Here is a 22,486-nt window from a genome sequence, read left to right on the forward strand (position 1 = left end):
CAGTTGCGTTACATAAGGACACATTCATTTTTGTTAGGCACAGGGAGATTAAGTGATTTGCCCAGAATCACAGGATGTTGAGCATCATTGTCGAGACTCGAACCTGGTTCCCCTAAGCGTTAGGCCACACCCTCTCCCATTTTGGTTTGTTTTGTTCTCTCACTCGCTTGCAGAACTCATGGTTCAATCCAATCTTTGTTCAAAAGTGTGTTTCATCTCTCTGTTTCACGGTTTTCTATGAAATATGGGTTTCATCATCATTATGACAGCCCTAAACCACTCTGCAGAGCTTTATCATTGTCAGGGTTACTAGAATTATGTGGCAGAGAGGACCAAATTATGCGGTAAGACCAGTGTTGGACTGGCCTTTTGGGCAGTCTGTCACCCTGGCATTGACTGGGGAGCTAACTTTCAAGGGTCAGTGTGTTGAGCAGTGATTTTAATTTCGTCATGGTGAAGGGGACCGAGCACAAAAACATGACCTACACGCTGGCCCTATCAAGCTGGCTTATCTAGAAGTGTCAGACTGACAAAGTGTCTGACAGTCCAGTCCAGCACTGGTCAGGATTATCTAACTTATGCAGCAAACATGCAAATGTGGAACTTTCTATCCCAGTAGTATGTTCATCCATTTTAGCTAAAAATAAAATGTTTGGGAAATCTGCAATTTATGCAAATTATGTGCCAAATGTGGTAAATCTGCATTACGGGGTAAGTGCTGTAGCCACAAAATCTCATAAATCCACTGGTCTTCATCATTGTCCAGTGTTTTATGATCAATTTATTGACAAGAGGTAAACAAAACCTAAACATTCCAATTTCTGTCATTGCTCACTGTTTGCAGCTTTTTGAGAAAAACTGTTTTTTTAAGTTACCTATCAAAAAAATATAATATTTAAAATATGCAATGTGTACATGTAAGATGTTCCTTTAATGTCATTTCGGGGTTTTGGTGACATTTATGAGCCATTCGGCTTTCAGCCTTGTGGTTTATGATGTCACCAGAACTGCTTTGTGCAATATTGGACCATATTACACAGTTACCCACTATGTTAAGAAATGTTTGGAGGGTGGGTTAAACAAGCAGTGATTTCCCATTTTAGCCTCCATAGAAAACTTTGCCGAACAATATTGCAAAAATCAATGAAAAATTTACACCAAAAGTGGAATGAAGGTAGAACTGTACTCGGAAATCATATATTTTTTTCGTTTGGTGTAAATCCGTTCTTTAGTTTTTGAGATATCAGTAGTTGAAAAAGTTTTTGCGACGGCATTAAATGATTAACATTTTTATATATGCCTGCCATTTCAACTGGCAAGTCATGTCTCGTGAATCATGCCAATCACATTTTGAATAATTGTTAAATATGTGATTTGGTGGATGAGGGCTGAATTTTTTTCCCCGACCATCTTGAAACTTGTAAGTTTGTTCTGAAACACAAGGCTGAAAACATTGTCTTGCTTCGACTTACTTAAGAATGGTTTTTCCCCCAATCTGGTGAATTAATGTTAGCTTTGTGAAACTAGAACAGGACCTCCATCCAAAAGGTGGTACAGGTGTTTTAAACGTTCTTACTGTTTTTTAGAAGAAGGGTTTTAAGTCTTTTCAAATTGTTCCACCCAATATAGGAAAAATCCTCTGAAACTGGACAGTCCGTGAATAATCATTACCCCCTTTTTTATGTGGATGGATTAATTGACAAATCATACCCACAATAAGTAATGTCTATAGGACGATGGATTTAGGCCCAGATCTCTGTACTGGGGTGAATGTATGACATTGTTCTGCATTCTGTCCATCAATTGTTGTTTTTGCATTTGTCACCCCGAGTGGGAAGGGTATGCTCAGACGTGAGTCCCTTGCTCTCCATGCCACTGGAATCAAGCTATCCTGGCTGACGAGGGCTGAAAGCCCGAAACCGGTCCTAGGATGCTTGGTTCCAGTCCAGGGAGGACCTGGCTTGGCAGTTCGGGCTGGACTGTTCCCATGGGGCACAGGGTCAAGACTGATTTGCATATGGCTGGGTTCAAACTGGAATGGCATGGTGAGCAAAAAAACGATGGATTTAGGCCCAGATCTCTGTACTGGGGTGAATGTATGACATTGTTCTGCATTCTGTCCATCAATTGTTGTTTTTGCATATAGGACTTTCAGAGCAGTAGATATTTGTGTTAGTGAATATGGCTAACCTGATTTGCTATTAGAGGCCCAGACAGCTGCTGCAATGGTAAAAATGTTTCTCTCGGAAAGCTGTTGTCTCAGTAACCTTACCCCATTAGAGAGGTATGAAGCCAGTGATCATACCCCACTAGAATATGTATTGTTCCCGTAATCAGGGCCTTATTGTGCATTTTGCGCACTGGTTTTTGTGCACCATTACACAGCTACTGTGAAAGTAAATGGCCAGGTAGATCAAGTGATCATCACTAACTCAGTAAGATGCAAGATTTAAGCACAAAAATAACACACTGTACTCAGTATTAATCTGCTGGATTCTCTGTAGCCTGTCACAGACCCTACATCTCACCAGCTATAAACTCTTTAAATCACAAAATCATTATCTACCCTTGATATATTGTTGTGCCAGTATCTGCTCACTTTCAACATACGATTAAATCAGATCCTCATTACCGACATAAACACGTAAGTCAGTTTGTCTTTGATCACTCCTAAACGCTTGGATCTTTGCCGTTATTGTCTCCATGGTTTCACCTGTGCTAGTACATATTTGCATGTGTGCTCTGACTGGTATCATAACAGCTTTAGGAGGCAGCTTCCACATTAATGTGGCTGTCACCCAGCTATTCGTTGGTCTCCTTGAGTAAATTGAAGCATAATATTCCCACCATTGTGAACATTCATACCAGGATGAATGAGAACTTGTTTTCCCTGAAAGTTGTGAAGACCAATATTCAGACTCTGGGCACACCAAACGTTCTCCTCAACTCCTGCTTCTTCTATCAAAACATTTGGATGTTTTACCATAACAGCAGAAGTGCATCTTAGACTTAAATTCACCACACATAAAACAGATGCTATTCTGCACCGCCAAAAGGAACTAATCAACTGCTGTATGTTCAAATCCACCTCTTTCCATAACATCAGTGTTTCTGTTGGAGAAATTCATTTATTAACGCCCTTCTCCAACACATCAGAGACAGCTGCACCCTTTACTGTTTTGCAGAAATCTCTCACTATCAAGCTCTTTGAAAATGTTTACTACTTTCTTTATTTTCTTTATTTATTATTTGAATGTTTTGTATAGCGCGAACAAGACCCTTGCGGGTATCAGATCGCTTTACAGGGCAAATATAGGTGGTAGACATAAGCATAAAAATACTATGAGTTAGATTAATATAGAAATGGTAACTAATATAGATTAGCACATATATACATAACTGTATAAAATAGTTCAAGTGAATTTGACCAAAAGAATCGATTTCACTTCTTTTTTTTAAAATGTCGTGGACGGGTTCAGTCTCGTGTCTGGGGGCAAGGCGTTCCATATCCTGGGGGCCATTCCTGAGAAGGTACGGTTGTATGTTTTCTTCTTGGAAAATCGTTGTGGATTCAGTAGAAAGGTATCGGAACTCCTAGTGGTTCTGATACCAGCCGATGGTACCAATTTCTCCGCTAGATATCTTGGGGTTTTGTGGTGAAGTCCCTTGTGTGTCATGCAGACAATTTTCAGTTGGATTCTGGCCTCGAGAGGTAGCCAATTGAGGGCACAAAGGTCAGGGGAGATGTGACAATTTCTTTTGGAGCCTGTCATGAGTCTAGCGGCTGAGTTGATTGTGGCTCTAAGGGGGGCTGTCATAGATCTGGGAAGGCCGCAGAGAGTGACCCTCCTATAGTCCACTCTAGGGATTACAAGAGTCTTAACTGCCTGTTTAAAGTCATTTGCGGGTATGAAGGGTTTCAGTCTTCATAGGGTATTCATCTGAAAATGTGCTCCTTTCGTTGCTGCGCTGATGTGATTCTGCATATTAAGCTTATTATCCAGAGTTATTCCTAGCGATTTCCCAGAGTCTATAATTCGAGGTTGGCCGTCGAGTGCAGTTAGGTGCTTCATCCACTCGCGGATGATGGTTGTTTGGCTGGGGGGAGCGATTAAGAGGAATTCTGTTTTGCGGGTGTTTAGTTTTAATTGGTTTTTGGCCAGCCAGGTCTGTGTTTTCTGTAGCACCGAGTTAAGGGACTTGATGTCTTCAAGTGAGTGGACCTTAACGTAGAGGTGTGTGCCATCTGCGTACATGTGATATCGGACATTTGAGAAGTTGAGAATAAGTTACAGAATTACTTTGGAGTCTTTGGGTGTGTGATCTGTGCTCTAAGTTGTGCCTGCTCTTTGATGTAGAAATAAACTAAGACCTGTAAATTGAAAAAAAGATAATAGAGCATCTACAAGTGATAAGCAATTGAGATTTTTCATACCAGGTTACCAAACACAGACAAGATGCACACAACAATGATGAAAACATGATTACTTTTTTTGTGTGAATATGTACCACAATATTCATATGAGTAAATGCATCAAAAGTCTAAAAGATTTAGAAATGATTATATAATTGCTAACCAAACTAAGCACCTGAGTGGTGTGAATTTTGATAAACATATATTTGTAATTTTATGATAACTAAGATGTTTGTGACAAAAGCCCTAACTAGATGAGTGTTTCATTAAAGAGCTCCCAGCATCAAGTTATCATCATGTGTATAGTGAATTATATCATTTATATGGCACCACATCAATTGTAGAGTCTTGGTGCCCTTTCAAAACAGTTGTTAGTTTTTCATTGATTGGTGGTGTTTGGTTGTGTTTTTTGTGAAGGTTTGTTGGTAAAATGTGTTGTTTGATAATGGTTCCTATTGGTTAACACAAAAAACAAACATGCCCCAGCTTGTTAAGGGTGTCTTGCATTTTATTACGTTTTTAGATCTATGAGCCCAAAAGGTTTATTTCATTTTAGAGGGGTGAACAGTTGTCCATTACCTGACCCAAGCTGACTGTTTACTAGATTGTCATTAAATGGTGATTTTAAGTATATCTGGACAGGGCGGAATATGCGTTGTTGTGTGGTAAGTTATGTGGGTGTTAGACGACAGCTGACTATATCATAAATCTGTACTATATTTATAAGTGTGATAAGGTCTGTCTAGTGTGCACTGTCAGATGAATGTGTGGTATTTCCTCATAGCATAAGGCATATTTGTGCCATGTTGGTGCGTATGAGTTAGTTTAACATGTACTGTTGAATGTAGGACTGTGCTGTGAGAGAAATACAAACAGTGCATCCAAAGCAAGCTTTGCAAACAAACAAACATAGATCATAACCAAGTCCATGAGATAAAACATGTATAAGTAAGATGGTACACTGTCAGCTCTTGATCCTTGTGCACCCCTCAGCTCTTATGTCTATGAGTGAGATAGAAGTGAGCATTGTTTCAGCAGATCAGCTGGGCTGATCCTGATATTAAGCTCATTTTAGAAAGCATTATCTTTGTTTCTCCCACTCATTTCAGTCATACCATAGCTTATAATTATTGATTTGTGAATCAGAGTATAGTAATTAATATTATGAGGGTGGAAGACTGAAAACACAAATTGCTAAAAATAAAATGACCATGAGCCTTTGGTCAAACTTCTTTCTTTCTCTAACATTAGGGCTTAGCAACTGCAGATTGCAACAATGTTAACTAGACCTGAACGTTTTTTTTTTTGTATCAACATTTATGTTGATATGAATCATCCCTGGGTTCATTGGTGTTATACAAATTGCTGAAGATATTTCAATTAACAGTGTGACGGATTAATGTTTTTACAGCACAGATATTTCCATCTTGAATTTTAAATACAATTTGTTAGTTCATTGTATTAGCAGTTACATAGAGGGTCTATAGCCTTTTCTATAGACCCAGACCCTTTTTGGACTCTAAGCACCCTATACATTGCTGAAAGGTCACTGATTGAAGTGAAGGATGCCTGGTGTGTTTGGCTGGTAAAGATGTTCTGTCAACCTATTATTTGGTAATGATGGGAAGAATAAGATGTGGCCGTTCATGACAGGGACCTTTGTAGTGTATCTTGTTTATGTGGCTGTGGACTTTTTGTTCCACTCCGGTTCACCACCGGCCATTGACCAGCCTGAAAAAAAATTCATAGCCAGTTAAATAGTTTTCATGAGGTGTTGTTTCCATGTGGGCGAGGTCTGTTTAAGCTAATGTACGCAGAATGGTTCATTAAACAGCTATCTCTCAGAATAAGATCTAAGCTGTTCTTTTATGACCTTTATGACGGAATGTTGTCTCATGGATTATTACAATGTAAGAATCTGTGTCTTTCATAGTGACCATTTGAGAAATGTAGTTCAATTTATTCTCTTCTTACGACAGTGATAACATTTTGTGTCTGGCTGCTTATAAACTTGTGATTCTTAATTTCAAGGGTTTATAGAGCTTGATTTAATTGGTAATTTTAATACTATTATACCTTACTGTAAGTAAGCTTAGGTTGGAAATTCGTTTCGAAATGTGTCCTTCTCGGATGTTTTAATATCTAAAAATGCGCTTTAACATGTGATACAATTTATGGGTATGTATGCCAAATAAAACGAAATAAGACTTCTGATGTGCATCTTATTGTGAATATAGGGATGTGCTATTGAGGCAACAAGGTTCTGTAAACGAAATTCTTTTTTGCCATGTTGTGTTTATGAAGGAACCTGGGGGCGGGAGGGGGGGGCTATCTAATTTTTTGTAAGTATTGGTATACTTGGGGAACACTGCAATAGATCAATCAATCAATCATGGGTTTGTTGAGCGCGACTACTCACCCATAAGGGTCTCAATGTGCTGGGGGGAGGGGGAGGCGCAGGGTCCTGTCAATCAAGGAGGAGGTCTATCGAAGAGCCATGTTTTGAGGTCCCTCGTGAAGTTGGGGAGTGATGTCGTCTGTCTGAGGTGGAGCGGTAGGGCTTTCCAGGCTCTGGCCGCGAGGAAGGAGAAGGAGCAGCCTCCTGATCTGGAATTTCTGGTGCGAGGGACGACGGCATGGGAGAGCTGGGTTGATCATAGGGTCCTTTGGGGTGCGTGGAATGTGAGTCGGCTATTCAGGTATGCTGATCTGGGGTTGTGGAGGGCTTTGTGTGCATGGGTGAGAATCTTGAAGGTGATTCTTGCCTCAATGGGGAGCCAGTGGAGTGTGCGCAGGTGCTGGGTGATGTGGCAGTGTCGTGGCAAGTTGAGGATTAGTCTGGCAGCAGCTATCTGGATGTTTTGAAGTTTGCGGTTGAGGTTTTTGTTGATTCCGGCATATAGTGTGTTGCTGTAGTCAAGTCTGCTGGTGATGAGGGCGTGTGTGACGGTCTTTCTGCGTTTGAGGGGGATCCATTTGAAGGTCTTGCGTAGGAGGCGGAGGGTGTGGAAGCAGGCGGATGCGACAGAGTTGATCTGGCGGTACATTTTGAGTCCGGAGTCTTGGATAATTCCGAGGTTGCGTGCGTGGTCCATGGGGATGGGCGGGCTTCCAAGGGTGAGGGGCCACCGGATGTCGTTCCAGGCATTGGGGTGTAGATGCATCGTTGAATGGTAAAGGTTGCTGGTAGATTGGTGACAGCGGACTGAGCAGCACATCTGAACAGTGTTGATGGAATGTTATATGGTTTGTCTAATGTATTCTTGGGTTATTGTGTGCTGTTCAGTCATCCAATACCGAGGTGGTTGAACGAATGAGATTGTTTTTCATAGCACACTTCTGCACTTAACTAGAATGTTCTACTCTTGGTCAAAAGACAAATATATGAAACAGAAACCTACAAAAAACAGAAAAGGGAAAACGATGTTCATAAAAGGTAGACTAGTGGAAAAACATGTTTTCAAATTCTTATAAAACACAGCCTCTCAAGTGGAACTGGCAAACTCATGGGATGGGAAGCAAATTATCTTTTGAGGATCAAATGAGATGAACAGGGTGACATTTGGTGAATCGATCACGAATGAAGATGGACCCAAGTTGTTAGCTCTCTGTGGGAACAATGGTACTTCATAAGAGAACAATTGGTGATGAGTAACCAATGAAAGGTAACAAGGTGGGGTGAGATGTGATAGCGTCTCCTGAATTTGAGGAGTAGTTCAGCTTCAGCATTCTGTATTACCAGGAGTTTGAGGACGATACATTTGGGAAGAGCGAGGTAGAGGCACTCACAGTACTCCAATGGCAAAGAAGAGATAGCCTGGAAAACTATTTCAAGGGATTGAGGCAGAAGGGCTATAAGTAAATAGAAGTTGTTGGATGTGACTTTATAAATGCAACTGTAAAAACTCTGACACGTGTCAAACAGAAAGCCCCTGGCCATTAGAGGTAGAGTTTCCATGTCGGAGGGTTAACCATCATCACGCTAGAGATTGTTAGCGCTGCCGGGCACAAGGAACTTCCGCATGGTTAACCTGCCAGCATTTTGATAACCAACCTCATGCCCGAGTCAGAGGAATAGCAAATCCCAGGTGCAAATTGCACACCCACTTATTAGCACTATTTTGGGTGAAGTAATTAGCTCGTGCACAATTTGCACATAATTCGAAGTTACAGTCTCAAAATGAGGAATTCCATTTCACCCTGTCCGGGGTATGCAGATCAGAGCTGCAAGTAATTTCCGCATGCTATTTGTCTCAGGTTTTACCTACTTCAAATCAAGATGGCAAACTCTTATGTGAGCTTTTACTTGTGTCTGACTTGGGATCCTGCTTCTGGCTCAAACAGAGAGATCAGGGTCTATAAGGCCTACTTGTGCTGTGTTGATTACTTGTGCGGTGTTGGATACTTGTGTGGTGTTGGATACCTATGGGGTGTTGGATACTTGTGAGGTGTTGGATACTTGTGAGGTCTTCTGGCTAACTTGTTCAGCTGATTTGATGTGTTATGCATTAAATAATAGGTCAGGAATTCTATTTAGTAAATAGGTAGCCGTAATTTTCCCTGTATTATCACCATTAAGTGTGGACAGCCCATCACGCATAAAGGCAGAGCCTTGAGTAGGGGAACATGCATAATTCCCAACATTTGTAATAGAATAGACGAATAGAAGGCATAGTATGTAAGAATCTGAAACTCCACCAACACAGATACAGCAAATACCTTCACTTCTTCACCTCAGAAACTCATCGTTGAGAAATAACTGCACAGACTGCTTATCCACAGAAGCCACAAATGAATACAGACCCCCCCCACCCCCCCGTTTGTAAGAACATCTATCTTGTCTCCTCCTTGAAACCTCCTTTTATTGGTAATTGCTTTGTTATGTTTACGTTATATACATTTTCATACGCACGTATTATTCTTGATGGATATGCTTGTACTGTTAATGGCAAGTTGTTGTCCATGTATGGAAGTTGAAAATCAAGGCATTTACCTGGAACATCTGTGCAGTGAGATACATCTAATCAAAGAGTACATGTGAGTGAGGTACCATCTTTTTTCTCTGCGATTTGTTGCATGAAATCTGTGACGGGTTAAGAGGTGGGTTCACAGTTAATTAGGCAGCTCTGTGGTAACAAGCATTGACAATGCAATAGGTCTCGCCTTTGATTAAGTTAAAGCCATTTGCTTTGCTAATGGTATTGTATAGCAAAGCAAATGGCTTTAACTTAATGAAAGGCGAGACCTATTGCATTTTTAATGCTTGTTGGTATATATGGCACCCATTAGTTGAAGTGGGATCGTGTGATCAAGACACCCAAGGCCGAAACACAGCATGTCTCTCTGTTTCTGAGACACACTAATAAATTAACTATGCAACCCTGGAGCAGACACCCTCAGACATTCTTGTGAAGCAATTTCTAGAAGACGGAATGATCCATCAAACCGCCAATAGCACGAGATAGGACAGCCGGCTTTTACTCTGGGGAGTGCTAAAGCTTGCTCTGCATAGATGGTAAAGTATTTCCTAACAATAGGCGATGCAATCACTTGTGCGATAAATTAAGCTCTAAAAATGAGTGGACTCAAGTCTTGCAGCAAGGGCTAGGGGGACTCGGGGAGTGGGGGGCAATGCAGGTCTCGATGCCTGTGCAAGAAAAGTAGGGGGTGCAGGACGAGGGTGGGTGCATTCATCTTCCTCTAACAGGAAAAGCACTGGTGCTGGGGTTATACTTCAGTAAGTGTGTGGGTGGGGGGGGAGTGGAAGTGGTGCGGGCATCCTCCACTAATTGAGGGGAGGGGTGTTAATGGTGCAGTTAGCCTTGTCTGGACTCGCTGGGATATATGCCGATCTAGCGGCGGGGGGGGGGGGGGGAGAGAGGGCAGATGCTTCATTGCCAAAACCTGTCTGAGCCGAGACCTCCTTATTCAGCAGGTGGGTGTTCTTTCGACCAGCAGGTGGGAACTGGGACGGGGTGGTTAATGAGCTGCGGTGGGGGTCAGGCCTTCTCTGCCAGGGTCTCCGTTAGCTGTGACCTCCTCGTCCAGTGAGCATGTGGGCTGTCAGGCCCCCTCCTCTGGCGGTGACAGGGAGCCGAGGCCTTTCCGCTGCTTCAGACCTGCAGGAATGCAGCTGCTCCCACCAGCTGCATGGGAGATGATTTCAGATTCTGAAGTCTGTGGCATGGTGGGCGGGTGCCCGGGAAAGGCTCTCGCGGAGAAGAGAGATTGGGAGACTGTTGGAGGGAAGTGTTCTGCCAAAGCAGGTCCGAGGCAGCCACCGGGAGTGAAGATGGAGCGAGGAAGATAATTCATGGGGAAGGGCGGCAGCTACGGGGTGACATGATCGCTGGATGAGAGGAACCCACGGGGCGAGAGAGATGTCGAGGCGGCAGTAGTGTTCCGCCTTGTGGGCAGGGGATAGGATATATTGGCTGAGATACATTATGCGGTACAGGCAAGAGGGTGAACAGTTTAGTATATGTAAAATAAATCACGTCACTTTTTGCCTCTTTCCTCAGATTGATCATAGCGTGGCAACAATTTTCAAGACCTCCAAAAAACGACGTTAACAATTTACACAGGTTTATACGCTGTTCTTTATTGGACCCAGTATCACCAACAACTTCAAGAGAGGGAAAAACCGAGATTTAAAAAAGAGAGTTTGCAACACAGTTATTGGACAAGAACTAACTAAAGAGTGTAAACACTGTTGCAAGTACAATATCAACACGTTTTGCATCTAAAACACGGTTTGTGACAGGCACAGAGATGGCCTCTGCCCCCATGCCTTCAACTCCCCCCAAACTGCCCCCTCCCCTACAAGTCCCTGACCCCACGCCTGCAGTACACAGTTACAATGATAGTCCCCAGAGCCTGTTTTCGCAAACAATGGTATTAACATTTCACCTGATTACCTATATACAATGTGGTGAAACGTTTGTTACGAGTGAGATGAGCGTGCAAGGGAGCGAAGGGCTCGCGCAGGAGGGAATGTGGGTGTAATATCGTGGGCCTTGAAGGGGGGGGCCTACATGCACATACAAAGCACACGGGACACTCGGTATAGTGCTAGGGTGATCCTGCAGTGAATCCCCGCCCAGAGCCCTGGGCACTTTATTTGATACATCACGTGGTCTCCGCAGGGGCGAGACCATTCGGCCTATCCCCCGTGACGGGGGTCTCGGTTATTAAACACTCCCCTGTTTACAGCGATAGGTGTGGGCTAGCCCACGTCCTATCGCGACATTACATTCCTCCCCAACCCAATAACAACAAAACGCATAACTGAATAACTTTTCCCAACAGTCACTTCTAGTCCTCCGTGACCAGCCCTCTCGGCAGTCTCTCATGGCCCGGGTCACTAGCTCCAAACCCCATGTTCAATAAACTGAAACAGTCTTACTTGTTCTGCGGCTCCTGGCCACCCGTCCGGGCTGCGACTCGACCTCCAGTCGCCGACTAGCCACTGGTGACGTAGTCTCTGTACTTCTGGGATGGCTGGGGGCACGGGCGGAGATGGTACCTGCTCTGGCTGCCCCTTGGCTCTTGGGTCGGTGGCGGCGGCTCCTGCAGGCAGGGTGACAGGAGGCCGGGGCCTGGTGACTCTTGGCCTGTCGCGCTGGTTCCGGGGTCGGCTGGCAGGCTGTCGGGTGTAGCTCTCTGGACTGGCGTGCTGGAAGGCGTGGCCTGTTCCGTGGGGAGAATCTTCTTGAACAGCGACACATTCCTGGTGACGATCTCCGAACCCTTCCGGGCAGTGACCATGGTACCTTTGACCGCTGTGACAGTCCATGAGTCCTTTTCAAAAGGTGTCTGGAACTTGCTGGAGGGGTGTCGGTCCTGAACCAGGACTTGGTCGCCCACTGCGATGGTCGGTTCTCGGGCACCTCTCCTCTGAGATGCTGCAGCATTGGTCCGGGTTCGCCGCAGATCTGACGAGTTCGCTGGGTTTTCCTCCCGTTCCCACAGGGCGTGGTGGGGAATGGTGTCTGTCACAGTCCGGCCGAAACACAGGCGGCTTGGTGATACCCCTGTGGTGCAGTGAGGGGTGAGCCGGTACTCTCGCAGAAATTGATAGATCGACTGCTCTACGCTGCGTGACTCTGACACTGCAATTTGAATAGTCTTCTTGAGGGTCCGCATTATGCGTTCTACTTCGCCGTTGGCTTGCGGCCAGCGCGGGGTAATCTTGCGGTGCTTGGTCCCCTGGGACACGAGATAGGCTGCGAATTCTGAGCTGGTGAATGGGGGCCCATTGTCCGTCCGTAGCTCTCCGAATAGCCCGTGGGTGGCTATCATCTTCTCAAGCTTTGGGATGACTTCCACCGCTGATGTAGACTGGACAAACTCCACCTCTGGATACCTGGAGTAGTCGTCGACTACTACTAGCATGTAGCGTCCATCTGGGAGGCTGCCAAAATCCGCACTTGCTCTCTCCCATGGCCGCCGAGGCCCTTCTTCCGTAATCACCGGCGCCGGTCTGCTCGGAAGACTGGTGGCTAGGCACGCAGGGCACCGTTGTACTAGAGTTTCTATCAGGTTGTCTAGACCAGGGAACCACACTTTGCTTCGAAGGCGACTTTTGGATTTGACGATCCCTTGGTGGGCTCCGTGGGCGAGGATCGCGGCCTGTTGGGTGAGGGCGGCTGGCAGGACTAGGCGCGGGCCTCGCAGGAGACAGCCTTCTTCCGACACCGACAGTTCATGTCGCACCAGGTAGAGTGCTTTCAGTGTGGTCTGGGCAGTCGTCGTCCGCAGGGGTGAAGGGCACTGAAGAGGCTGCCAGTCTCCTGACCGGACCGCCTGTATCGCTAGCTGTAAACAGTCATCCTCTCGTGTGGCTGCGACCACCTCTTGTAGCGACATAGGGAGTGGGCGGGAACGCTCGACCACCATTCTGACATAGTCTTCCGTTGCCGCGGCTTCTGCCGCTTCCGGTGGCGTGACTGGTCTGGCATGCCGTGAGAGGAAGTCCGCGGGGTTCTTCGAGCCTGGTCGGTACTCCACGGTCAGTTGAAACTCTTGCAACTGCAAAATCCATTTTTCGATCCGTGGAGGGGGCTGAGACGAGGAGCCTTGGAAGAGTGGTACCAGCGGCTTGTGGTCCGTGATGACCGTGAATGGGTGCCCATACAGGTAGATATGGAAATGGCGGCACCCCCACAGAATAGCGATCGCTTCCCGCTCTATTTGTGAGTATCTTTGTTCGGTGGGCGTCAGGGTCCTGCTGGCATACGCTACTGGCGCCCACTCGCCGCAGCTCTGCCGTTGTGACAACACTGCTCCTAGGCCCGTGGGGCTGGCATCGACGACCAACTGGGACTCCTGGCGTGGGTCGAAGTACACCAACGTGGTGTCTGCTGACAGAGCGGCTTTGGTTTGCTGGAAAGACTGCTCCTGCACCGGGCCCCAGGTCCACATCGCCGTCGACTTGGTGAGGTCTCTTAGCGGTCCCGTCAGGTCTGCTAGGTTTTGGATGAATCGGCCACAGTAGGTGACCATCCCCAGAAAACTCCGCACACCGGTCACTGACGTTGGGGCAGGTGCTTCCTGGATGTCCTTGACCTTGGCGGGATCCGGTCCCATCCCCTTGTCGGAGAATCGGTATCCGAAGAAACTGATGTCCCTCCGCAGGAACTCGCACTTTTCACGGTGTAGCGTTAGCCCGCGGTCTTGCAGGCGGGCGAACACCGCGTGGAGGCGGGTGATGTGCTCTTCGAGAGAGGGGGCGTGGACCAGAATGTCGTCACTCACATTGAGCACCCCTTCCAGTCCTTGGAGTACCGTCTTGATGATGTTCTGGAACACCTCCGCCGCACTGGAGATCCCAAAGTTGAGGCGCTTATACCGCCACAGGCCAGCATGTGTAGAGAACGTTGTTATCGGGCGCGATTCAGGGTGGAGCGGGATTTGGTGGTATCCGGAGCGAAGGTCCATCTTGGAGAACCACCTGGAGCCGGCTAGTTCGCCTATGATGTCGTCCACTGTGGGCGTCAGGTGGCGCTCTCGTTTGATCGCCAAGTTCGGGATGCGCATATCAATGCATATGCGAACGGCGTCCGGCTGTTTTGGCTTCTTAGCGACCACGATGGGGGATACCCACGGCGTGGGCCCTGTCACCCGCTCGATGATCCCTGCCGCCTCCAACATGCGGAGCTCCGCCTCCACCTTCGGCCGAAGGTGAAACGCAATCCTTCTGTGCCTGAGGGCCACTGGGGCTATTGTCCTGTCAATGTGCAGTCGCACTGCTGGGCCCTGAAGGCATCCGATGCCATTGAAAAGAGGTGCGAAATCAGCTACCAGCTGGTCGAGGCCTGGTGATTGGAGGGCGCACGCGAACTGAATGAGGCGCAGGTCAACTGCTGTACGGCAGCCAAGCAGGAATCCGGACCCTTCCCTGGACACATACACTTTGGCTGTGAGGCAGGCTTCGCCATGGGACAGCTCTGGTTGAAATACTCCGCATATCCTGAGAGGGGTGCGGGTCCCAAAAGCGTACACCTGGACATTGGTGCGGTGGAGGGCCGGCTGATCGGGCAGCTGTCTGTACGCGCTGAGCGCCATGAGATTGATCGTGGCTCCGGTGTCGATTAGCGCTGCCACTGGGTGCCCTTTGACTTTTACTGTGCACATGGGTGCGGATTGTGGATCGTCCGACAGGGCATGCAACATGTGCACTACGTGTACCGTTGCGGCTTCATCGTCATCCATGTCGCTGCTCGACAACTCCTCGACGGGTCCTGCTTCTAGAGTGCGTACCGGTTTTGCTGGACCGTGCCCTCGCCGGGCTGGCTTCGAGCGGCACACCTTGGAGAAATGGTTGACTTTGCCGCAGGCACTGCACGTCTTCCCTTGCGCTGGACACGCTCCGTCATGTGGGAGTGAGCCACCGCACCACCCACAGAGGCGAGGTTTCGGACTCTGCCCGGACTCCTGAGCTGGTGTTTTCCTGAGCTTTGGCCGTTGGCTGCGGGCGTTGGACTGGACGGCGCACACTGGCTCTTCCTTGACCGTCGTCGGGCCTTTCAGTTCCATGTGAGCGGCTCTCGCCTTCGAAAGTTCCTTCGAGCGCCCCAAGGTCAAGATATCACGCATCGGCATGTTGTGTTCTTCTAGCACCCGCTCACGCAGCTTGGACGAAGCGCACCCTTGGATAAACTGCGCGCGCACTTCATCCTCTTCGTCGGGGAGGGTGCACGTGCTGGCTAACTCTCGCAGCCTGGCGTAGAACACATCAACAGATTCTTCTGGGAGTTGCTTTGCTTGCCGAAGGAGGAAGCGTTCGTAATCCGGGTTCGCATAAGGCTCAAAGTGCGCCGTGATGGCATCCCGCAGCGTAGCGTAGGTCTTCTGGGGTCCAACTTCGTGGACCGTCTTTGCGATCTTGTGGATACCTTTACCGCCCAAATGAAGCAGCATGGCCCGTTGGCGCCGTTCTTTGATCTCCGCGGCTTCGAAGAAGGTTTCCAGGCGCTCAATCCACTCCTTCCACCTCACCGACTGAGACGGCGGCGGGCCAGACACTTCAAAAGGCTCCACGGGAGGGACAGTGGTCATCGCGGCCCTGGAGTGCAGCAACTACTTCGCAGGATGGCAGCAGCGCGGAGCCAGCAACGGCGAGTCCTTGCAGGAGGCTGGCGTGGTGGCGACTGGGGCCACCGCGGTGCACCGTGGCAAGGTAGGGGCACCCACAACGGGCACAGGGGCTCTCCACGACGAGCGTGCGTGAGGGCACGAAAAGGCCGCAGCGGGCTGGAGCTGGCCGTCCCCAGGCGAGGTTGGACCTGTAGCAGGCGTGCTGAGGCGCGAGGGCCGGTGCGCGAGGTGCGCAGACGCTGCACGTGGTGCAGGTGCCAGGTCCTAGGCAGGCGAGGCAGGCAGAGAGGGCGGGTGCGGTACCGCAGGCGGCCACCAGGGGGCAGCAGGGGGCACGCGCACACTCACCGCGACTCCCGGGTCCTCACGGGACAACGAAGCACAGTCCCGGTCCAGGCGGCAGCAGAGAAGGCCAGGCAGGTGATGAGGGCGTAGCGGGGCCGCCACGCGACGCTCCGGCAGCAGGGCGGAGCGGGGAAACACCCAGAGCAGCAGGCGAGGTCCCGGGCGAAGGCCGGCACTGCGATGGAGGCAGCGCACGGACAGAGGGTGCACGGCAGGTGAGAGTCACCACCCTCGTCGCCAGTGTAATATCGTGGGCCTTGAAGGGGGGGGCCTACATGCACATACAAAGCACACGGGACACTCGGTATAGTGCTAGGGTGATCCTGCAGTGAATCCCCGCCCAGAGCCCTGGGCACTTTATTTGATACATCACGTGGTCTCCGCAGGGGCGAGACCATTCGGCCTATCCCCCGTGACGGGGGTCTCGGTTATTAAACACTCCCCTGTTTACAGCGATAGGTGTGGGCTAGCCCACGTCCTATCGCGACATTACAGTGGGGTCCACCCCTTCCCCACACCATTTCCTTTTTCTTCTGCAACAACAAAAGCTTCCTGTCTGCCCCGCAACAGTCTGAGTGTGATACAAAGTATAGTGCCTCACCAGCACTAGCGTTGTGTGTCAGCAAAGACTCAGATTCACACAGAGAGGAGAAGCAGTTAAAAAAATGCGCGGGAGATATCGCAAATGAAAGAAAAATGCATCCATAAAATTGTAGTTAGAGCCCAGGTTTAAAGGGAGAGCATGGTTGAGCTCAGCAACCTCCCCACAGGGAGCAGCTGGGTGCGCTTTCTCCTTTCTTTGGTGTGGCTGTGTGTCAGCAACGACTCAGATTCACACAAAGAGGAGAAGCAGTTAAAAACAAGCGTGGTACCGCAAAGGCAGCCTCGTGTTTATTTTCGCATTGCGCTTTCACTTTAAGTGAAAGCGTGATGCGAAAATAAACACGCGGCTGACTTGCCAAAGCCGAATGCGAAGAAAAAAAAGTGTGTACTGACTAATGACGGAGAGAGTGTCACGCCGCCAGTAAACGATCCAATCCTGGTTGGCGGGCCAAAAGGAGACAAGGCGGTAACAAGGAGGGACCAAGAAGCATCCTTTACAATCAGAAGCCAGCGTTTTACATGGAAGATGACGCTACCCAATTAAAAAGATGGGCGGGGCTTCAACTCTGCCTCCGAGAGCTTCAGAATCTGTATTGATTCCAAGAAGCTCTCGAATGCCGAGGGCAGCACATGCGCGCTGCTCTCACCAGCCTGAGACCTAAAAAGGTGAGGTTTGACTTTTGATTTGTAATTTCAAACATGTGATTGTAGGTTCATTAGTAGTGCTGTTTGCAATATATCAATAACATGTCTTATTACACCCCATTCATTTTCACTGGCAGGCCTTACATAAATAAAATATGTATTGTTTGTTTTGAATACTGTATTGATTTTGTATTCTCATATGTGAGCCAGTGCACTGTCTCCATATCCATCCTTCCTGTCTCTATGTGTTTTTTTCTCCCCAGTTCCAGGAATAATTCAGCTCCGGTCTCACCTTTACCCGTTGCCCTTTCGGTGGGGCCTGGAACAGACTGCTAATGTAAGCCTTTGACCCAAACACTATTAAACAATGCCCTCTGTAATTAACAAAATACTTCAGTTTCCCCTGCTTTAACCAATCAACTTGTTATCATAATGTTTTGGGAGGCATGTAGAAGGGGCAAAGTGTGTATGGGAGGGAGATATATATCACTTTAAACCCCAACTATATAGGTATAGGGCTTGAGTGGTTGGGGGAGCCAGGTGATGACAAACGGCCAATATGCAGAAAGGCCATACTGGCACCCCGCAATAAGAAGACTTTGTAATGAGCTCAGGAAAAATAATGTATTTGGATAACACCATTAATGCCATGGACCCTTCCCCACCTACAATACCCTGTAGCAACGTTGTGACCCATTATTCAGTTTCGCCCATGATTACAAGACATGGACTAATGCTGACAAACGCTAACTTCTGCTTTCTCTTTCCAGCTAGATGGCATCGTGACATTGGCTGCGCCACTTTGTGAATACCCACTTGTGATGCCGCTCTACCGCCATCTGCTCCTGTTCTCCAGGGTATTTGAGAACCACCTGCTGCTCACCACATCTTGACTAACCTACTTGCTTATAGCTAATCTGTCAAGTCTTTATAGTGTTGCTTCTAACACACTTTCACGTGGCAATATTGCGTTATTTTGAATGGCACAGTAGATGTTTCAGGAGGAAGTGAATTCCTATGGGTACATAGATTTTACTTTTCAGACTAGATGACACCTATTCATAACAAGGATTTTGGTTGGCCCCGGAAAGCTGAAATAAACCAAGACCCTTTGTATTCCCATTTCTGAGCCTCAAGTGTCTGAATTCTTCACCACTCAACTTTATGTCTCCTGAGCCCTAGACTCCATATTAAACATTCGTAAAACATATTGCTTTCTTCTATTGGACTGATGCCTCTTCAGATATAGACCTCATGCTGCTCCATTTCTAGGCCATATGACTTTCCACCCCTACATTTTGGGCTTCATTTATCCTAAATCTCATGGCTTCCTCACACCAAGCCCACCTCCTGCACACTCCAAGATCCCTTGCTTGTAGTTCCAAACTGCATTATTGCCAACCCATCGACAAAGCGGTTCTACACTTGTTGAACGGATGTCTTCAGTCCCTGAGTTCCTACGTCACCCTATCCCTATTTTCAATTAATCCTATTCCAGAATCTCATTCCGCCACACCCCAAGATAATAAGTTTCCCTGCACTAGACACTTCACCCCCATGTCTCACCATCTCTCGACACAATCAAACTCACTCCTGCTGCCATGTCTTCATGCACTTGAATTCTCAATCCTCAACAGCAACATGCATAAAAAGTTCAGGTTCTTAATGTAGGTTTTTCATCTATAGGCATTTCACCACCCCTTTGGCTTTCCAGCACATACTACTACTGTGGTATGGTCAAGTTATTGATGTTGCAATTTGAGTAGGTACCTTCCTGTAGCAAGGTGGTGTTATTTTAGGCAAGTACCTATCCTTGCTGCCATAAAGCGTATAGGTCTATCTTAATTCTTTTGTATTCCCTCTTGTTGTCCTGTATCCTCTAGATTTTGGTAGATAAACTGGTACCAGCATTAGTAAAGCTATGTAGGAGCTATATAGTGGAATGGCTTCAATAATATTTTTCCTATTGGAGCAAATTGGTTATCATGGCTTTATGCGGGTTACGTCCCAAAGTTCTACATAGTGGAGTTCCACATGGGTCCTTCCTAAATCCTGCCTGTTTTAGTCTCTATGTGGCCCCCAGCATATTTAATCCAGGAATGACACCGCCTTAAATAATCCTGCTATGAAATGGAGCTGGAGAGGTGACAAGACTCAACTTTCTCCAAGGCTTAAAGGCAGTTGCAGAGTGGATGGCAGAAAATTGCCTAAAATTGAACTCCAATAAGATGAAAGTCTTAATATGTAGGGCCCTCCCTCTTGCCGGACTATTAACTGGTGGCTACAGATTCATGACATTTGGCAGTCCCCTGCAAGAGCTAGAAGAACTCTTGGGATTAAGTTTGATTAATTTCTTACTTTTCTTCCATATAATATTATGGTGACAGCTTCTTGTTTTCTACTCTTGAAGTTCCTAAGGAAAATTCTCTCCTACATTCCTAAAGAAGTTTATTTTGTAGGCTATAATAGGATCTTGATTAGATTATGCTATTGCATTGTATCAGGGTTTACCGTCTAATGAAGTCCAGCGACTCCAGCTTGTGCAAAACTTTCCTGTTCGTCTGATGGGACACATCCAGACTTTGCACTGGCTCACAGTAGAAAAACAAATTATGTTCACACGTTTATATATTGGATTCAAAGTGCTTGATGGTCAAGGATCAGGTTTTATCAAACAACTATCTCCTGGTATTCCCCCAGGGAGAGTATTGCAATCTTCCGCAGCACATGTATTCCATGTCCAAAAGATCAAAAAACAAGCCAGGAGATTCTTTGTATTCCCACTAGTAATCCAGTGGATTCTGTTTCCGTGGACATAAGAAGCAAAACAAACATGCTGAAGTTCAGGAAACAGCTAAAAATATGGGTAATCTCTTTGTAACTTACATTATCATTCAGTCTATACATATCTCTCTCAAAATCAGCACCAGGACGTCTGTGGGCAATCACGTGCTTAACAAATACAAACAGACAAATGGCATTACTAAAGGATTCGATATTATTTGGGAAAACATATACATTTACTAGTCTCACTGCAGAATGTTGAGTGCCCAACTTCATAAATTAGACCAGAACCATGTCTGAATCCTTCCCTGGTCATCTGGTGGTGTTTTGGGAAACGTTAGTTTGGGATACTGAAAAGATGTTCTGGGTGCACACAGTTAAGTGTACTAGTGTGTTTGGTTCTATTTTTGAGAAGCGTGCTATAGAACAACAAAGATACCAAAGAGCTGTTTGAAAGAAGAGGGGAAGGTTACAGTTAAAGATGGTGATCGGAGGGTATGAGATTTGAATACAACTGACTTTATTGAAAACTAAAGGAAGATGCTATTAATTAGTGATTGGTCATGGCTTCCGGAGTAGTATTATTGCTGTTGAAGGTCACTAAATTGATGCAAGTAGGATGTTGATCACATCTGGGATAAAGGGTATAACTCTTTACATTTTATATTTTCAGTGTTAAATTTGGAAATCAACAGTAAAATGTTTTAGTGTTTTCAAACAAATGTCAGTGGGTGCTTTATCAATAACTACATTCATACATCGTTAATTAGGTATAACAGTGTTTTAACATAAATGAGATAGTTGGTTAAGCACAGTACTTTGACAATACATCAAAACCATTTTCTGCTTTTTTGGGGCTCACAATAAATTGTGTAATTTTGTTCTTGATTTTACGGGCTTCTGGTACATGTACAGCTGCTTGTTTATGAGCAGTTGTATTACATTATATTGTTATATGTTTATGGCACCTCATATTCCTGATGAGGGCCCTAAAAAGCTTATGAATAGGTGCTTCAAACATGTGAAAGATAACATTTAGCTGACTTAAAGCATGGAGTGAAGCAGAACGAGGCAAGACTGAATTGACCTTAAGGATACCTACAATTATCAGATGGATGGGTAAGTATCAGTACTAATGCAGGTGTACAGTAGTTAAGGTTATCAGAAGATAGCAGGAAGAGTTAGATGTCAAAGCAGGAGAGCTTCAAATGTGACACACAGTCTTACAGTCACAACCATACTGTGAGTGTAGTTGAGCCTTGTAAATACCCTCTATTTGTGCCAGCAGCAGGTTCCACATCTTACTCAATTGAACAGAACATATCACCAACACAGTTTCCTGAAAAGGTGGTTAGAGCGGGGGTGAAAGGGTTGCTCTAGAATGGAGGGTCCTACAAGGGGATTTAGTTGGTAGAGGGTGGTGAACCTAATGCTCTAGGTATTCCAGTGGGTGAAGCACAGACTTGAATGAGCTATGTCTGGCTACTGGCAAACTGAGGAGGGCTTGCAGGGCTGGGGAGATTTGGAGCCATATACATAAACACAGAAGTTGTCTGTTGGATATTTTCTTTATTCTCCATGATCAATCCCAGATTTCTCACTTTACTTTCATTGAGGTAGTTTAAGCAGGACCAACGTCCTGAGGGCTTAATGGTAGGAGGGTGAGAATATGCTAATTTACCATGGTGAAAATCACTGTTTCTGATGTGTTGAGTTTGAGGTGGTTGATTAGCATCCAGTGGTCTACTGCTTGGAGGAACTGGCCTAAAATACAGCAGCTGAGGTTCAATATGCTCTGAAGACTTAGGAGGATCTGGTAGTCATCCACATAGTTGTAACTAGTTAAGTTGAATGATTTATTAAGGTCTGATTAAGCTCTGAGATATGCAATAAAGATGGAATGGAGAAATGGTGGAATTCTGCAGTATGAAGGCGTTGGGTGTAAGGAAGCTGGAGAAAATGGCAGAAGAAAAATAATGCATGATGCTTCAGAAACGTGAGAAGAAATTCGATGCAGGACAGTACATTTAATATTGTGATCATTCATTCTCTCATGTAGTGGTCAATGATGGACCTTGTGAAAATAAAGGAAAGGTA

General features: G+C 46.4%; 1 protein-coding gene across 5 annotated transcripts in view; it reads left to right on the forward strand.

The window, feature by feature from the left end:
* Positions 1 to 22,486, forward strand: part of DMPK (DM1 protein kinase) — an 817,401-nt gene that overhangs the window by 726,843 nt on the left and 68,072 nt on the right. For 2 of the 5 annotated variants that reach the window (XM_085625614.1, XM_085625615.1), the window contains exons 13-14: positions 17,869 to 17,942; positions 18,376 to 18,462. The exons of 2 other annotated variants lie outside the window; for them this stretch is intronic. In XM_085625614.1, coding sequence (XP_085481740.1) covers positions 17,869 to 17,942; positions 18,376 to 18,462 — 161 coding nt within the window. The remainder of the gene's footprint in view (positions 1 to 17,868; positions 17,943 to 18,375; positions 18,463 to 22,486) is intronic. One more of the 5 variants, XR_014968671.1, reaches the window with a different exon arrangement.

This window comes from Triturus cristatus, chromosome 9 (assembly GCF_964204655.1).
Source record: "Triturus cristatus chromosome 9, aTriCri1.1, whole genome shotgun sequence".
NCBI lineage: Eukaryota > Metazoa > Chordata > Amphibia > Caudata > Salamandridae > Triturus > Triturus cristatus.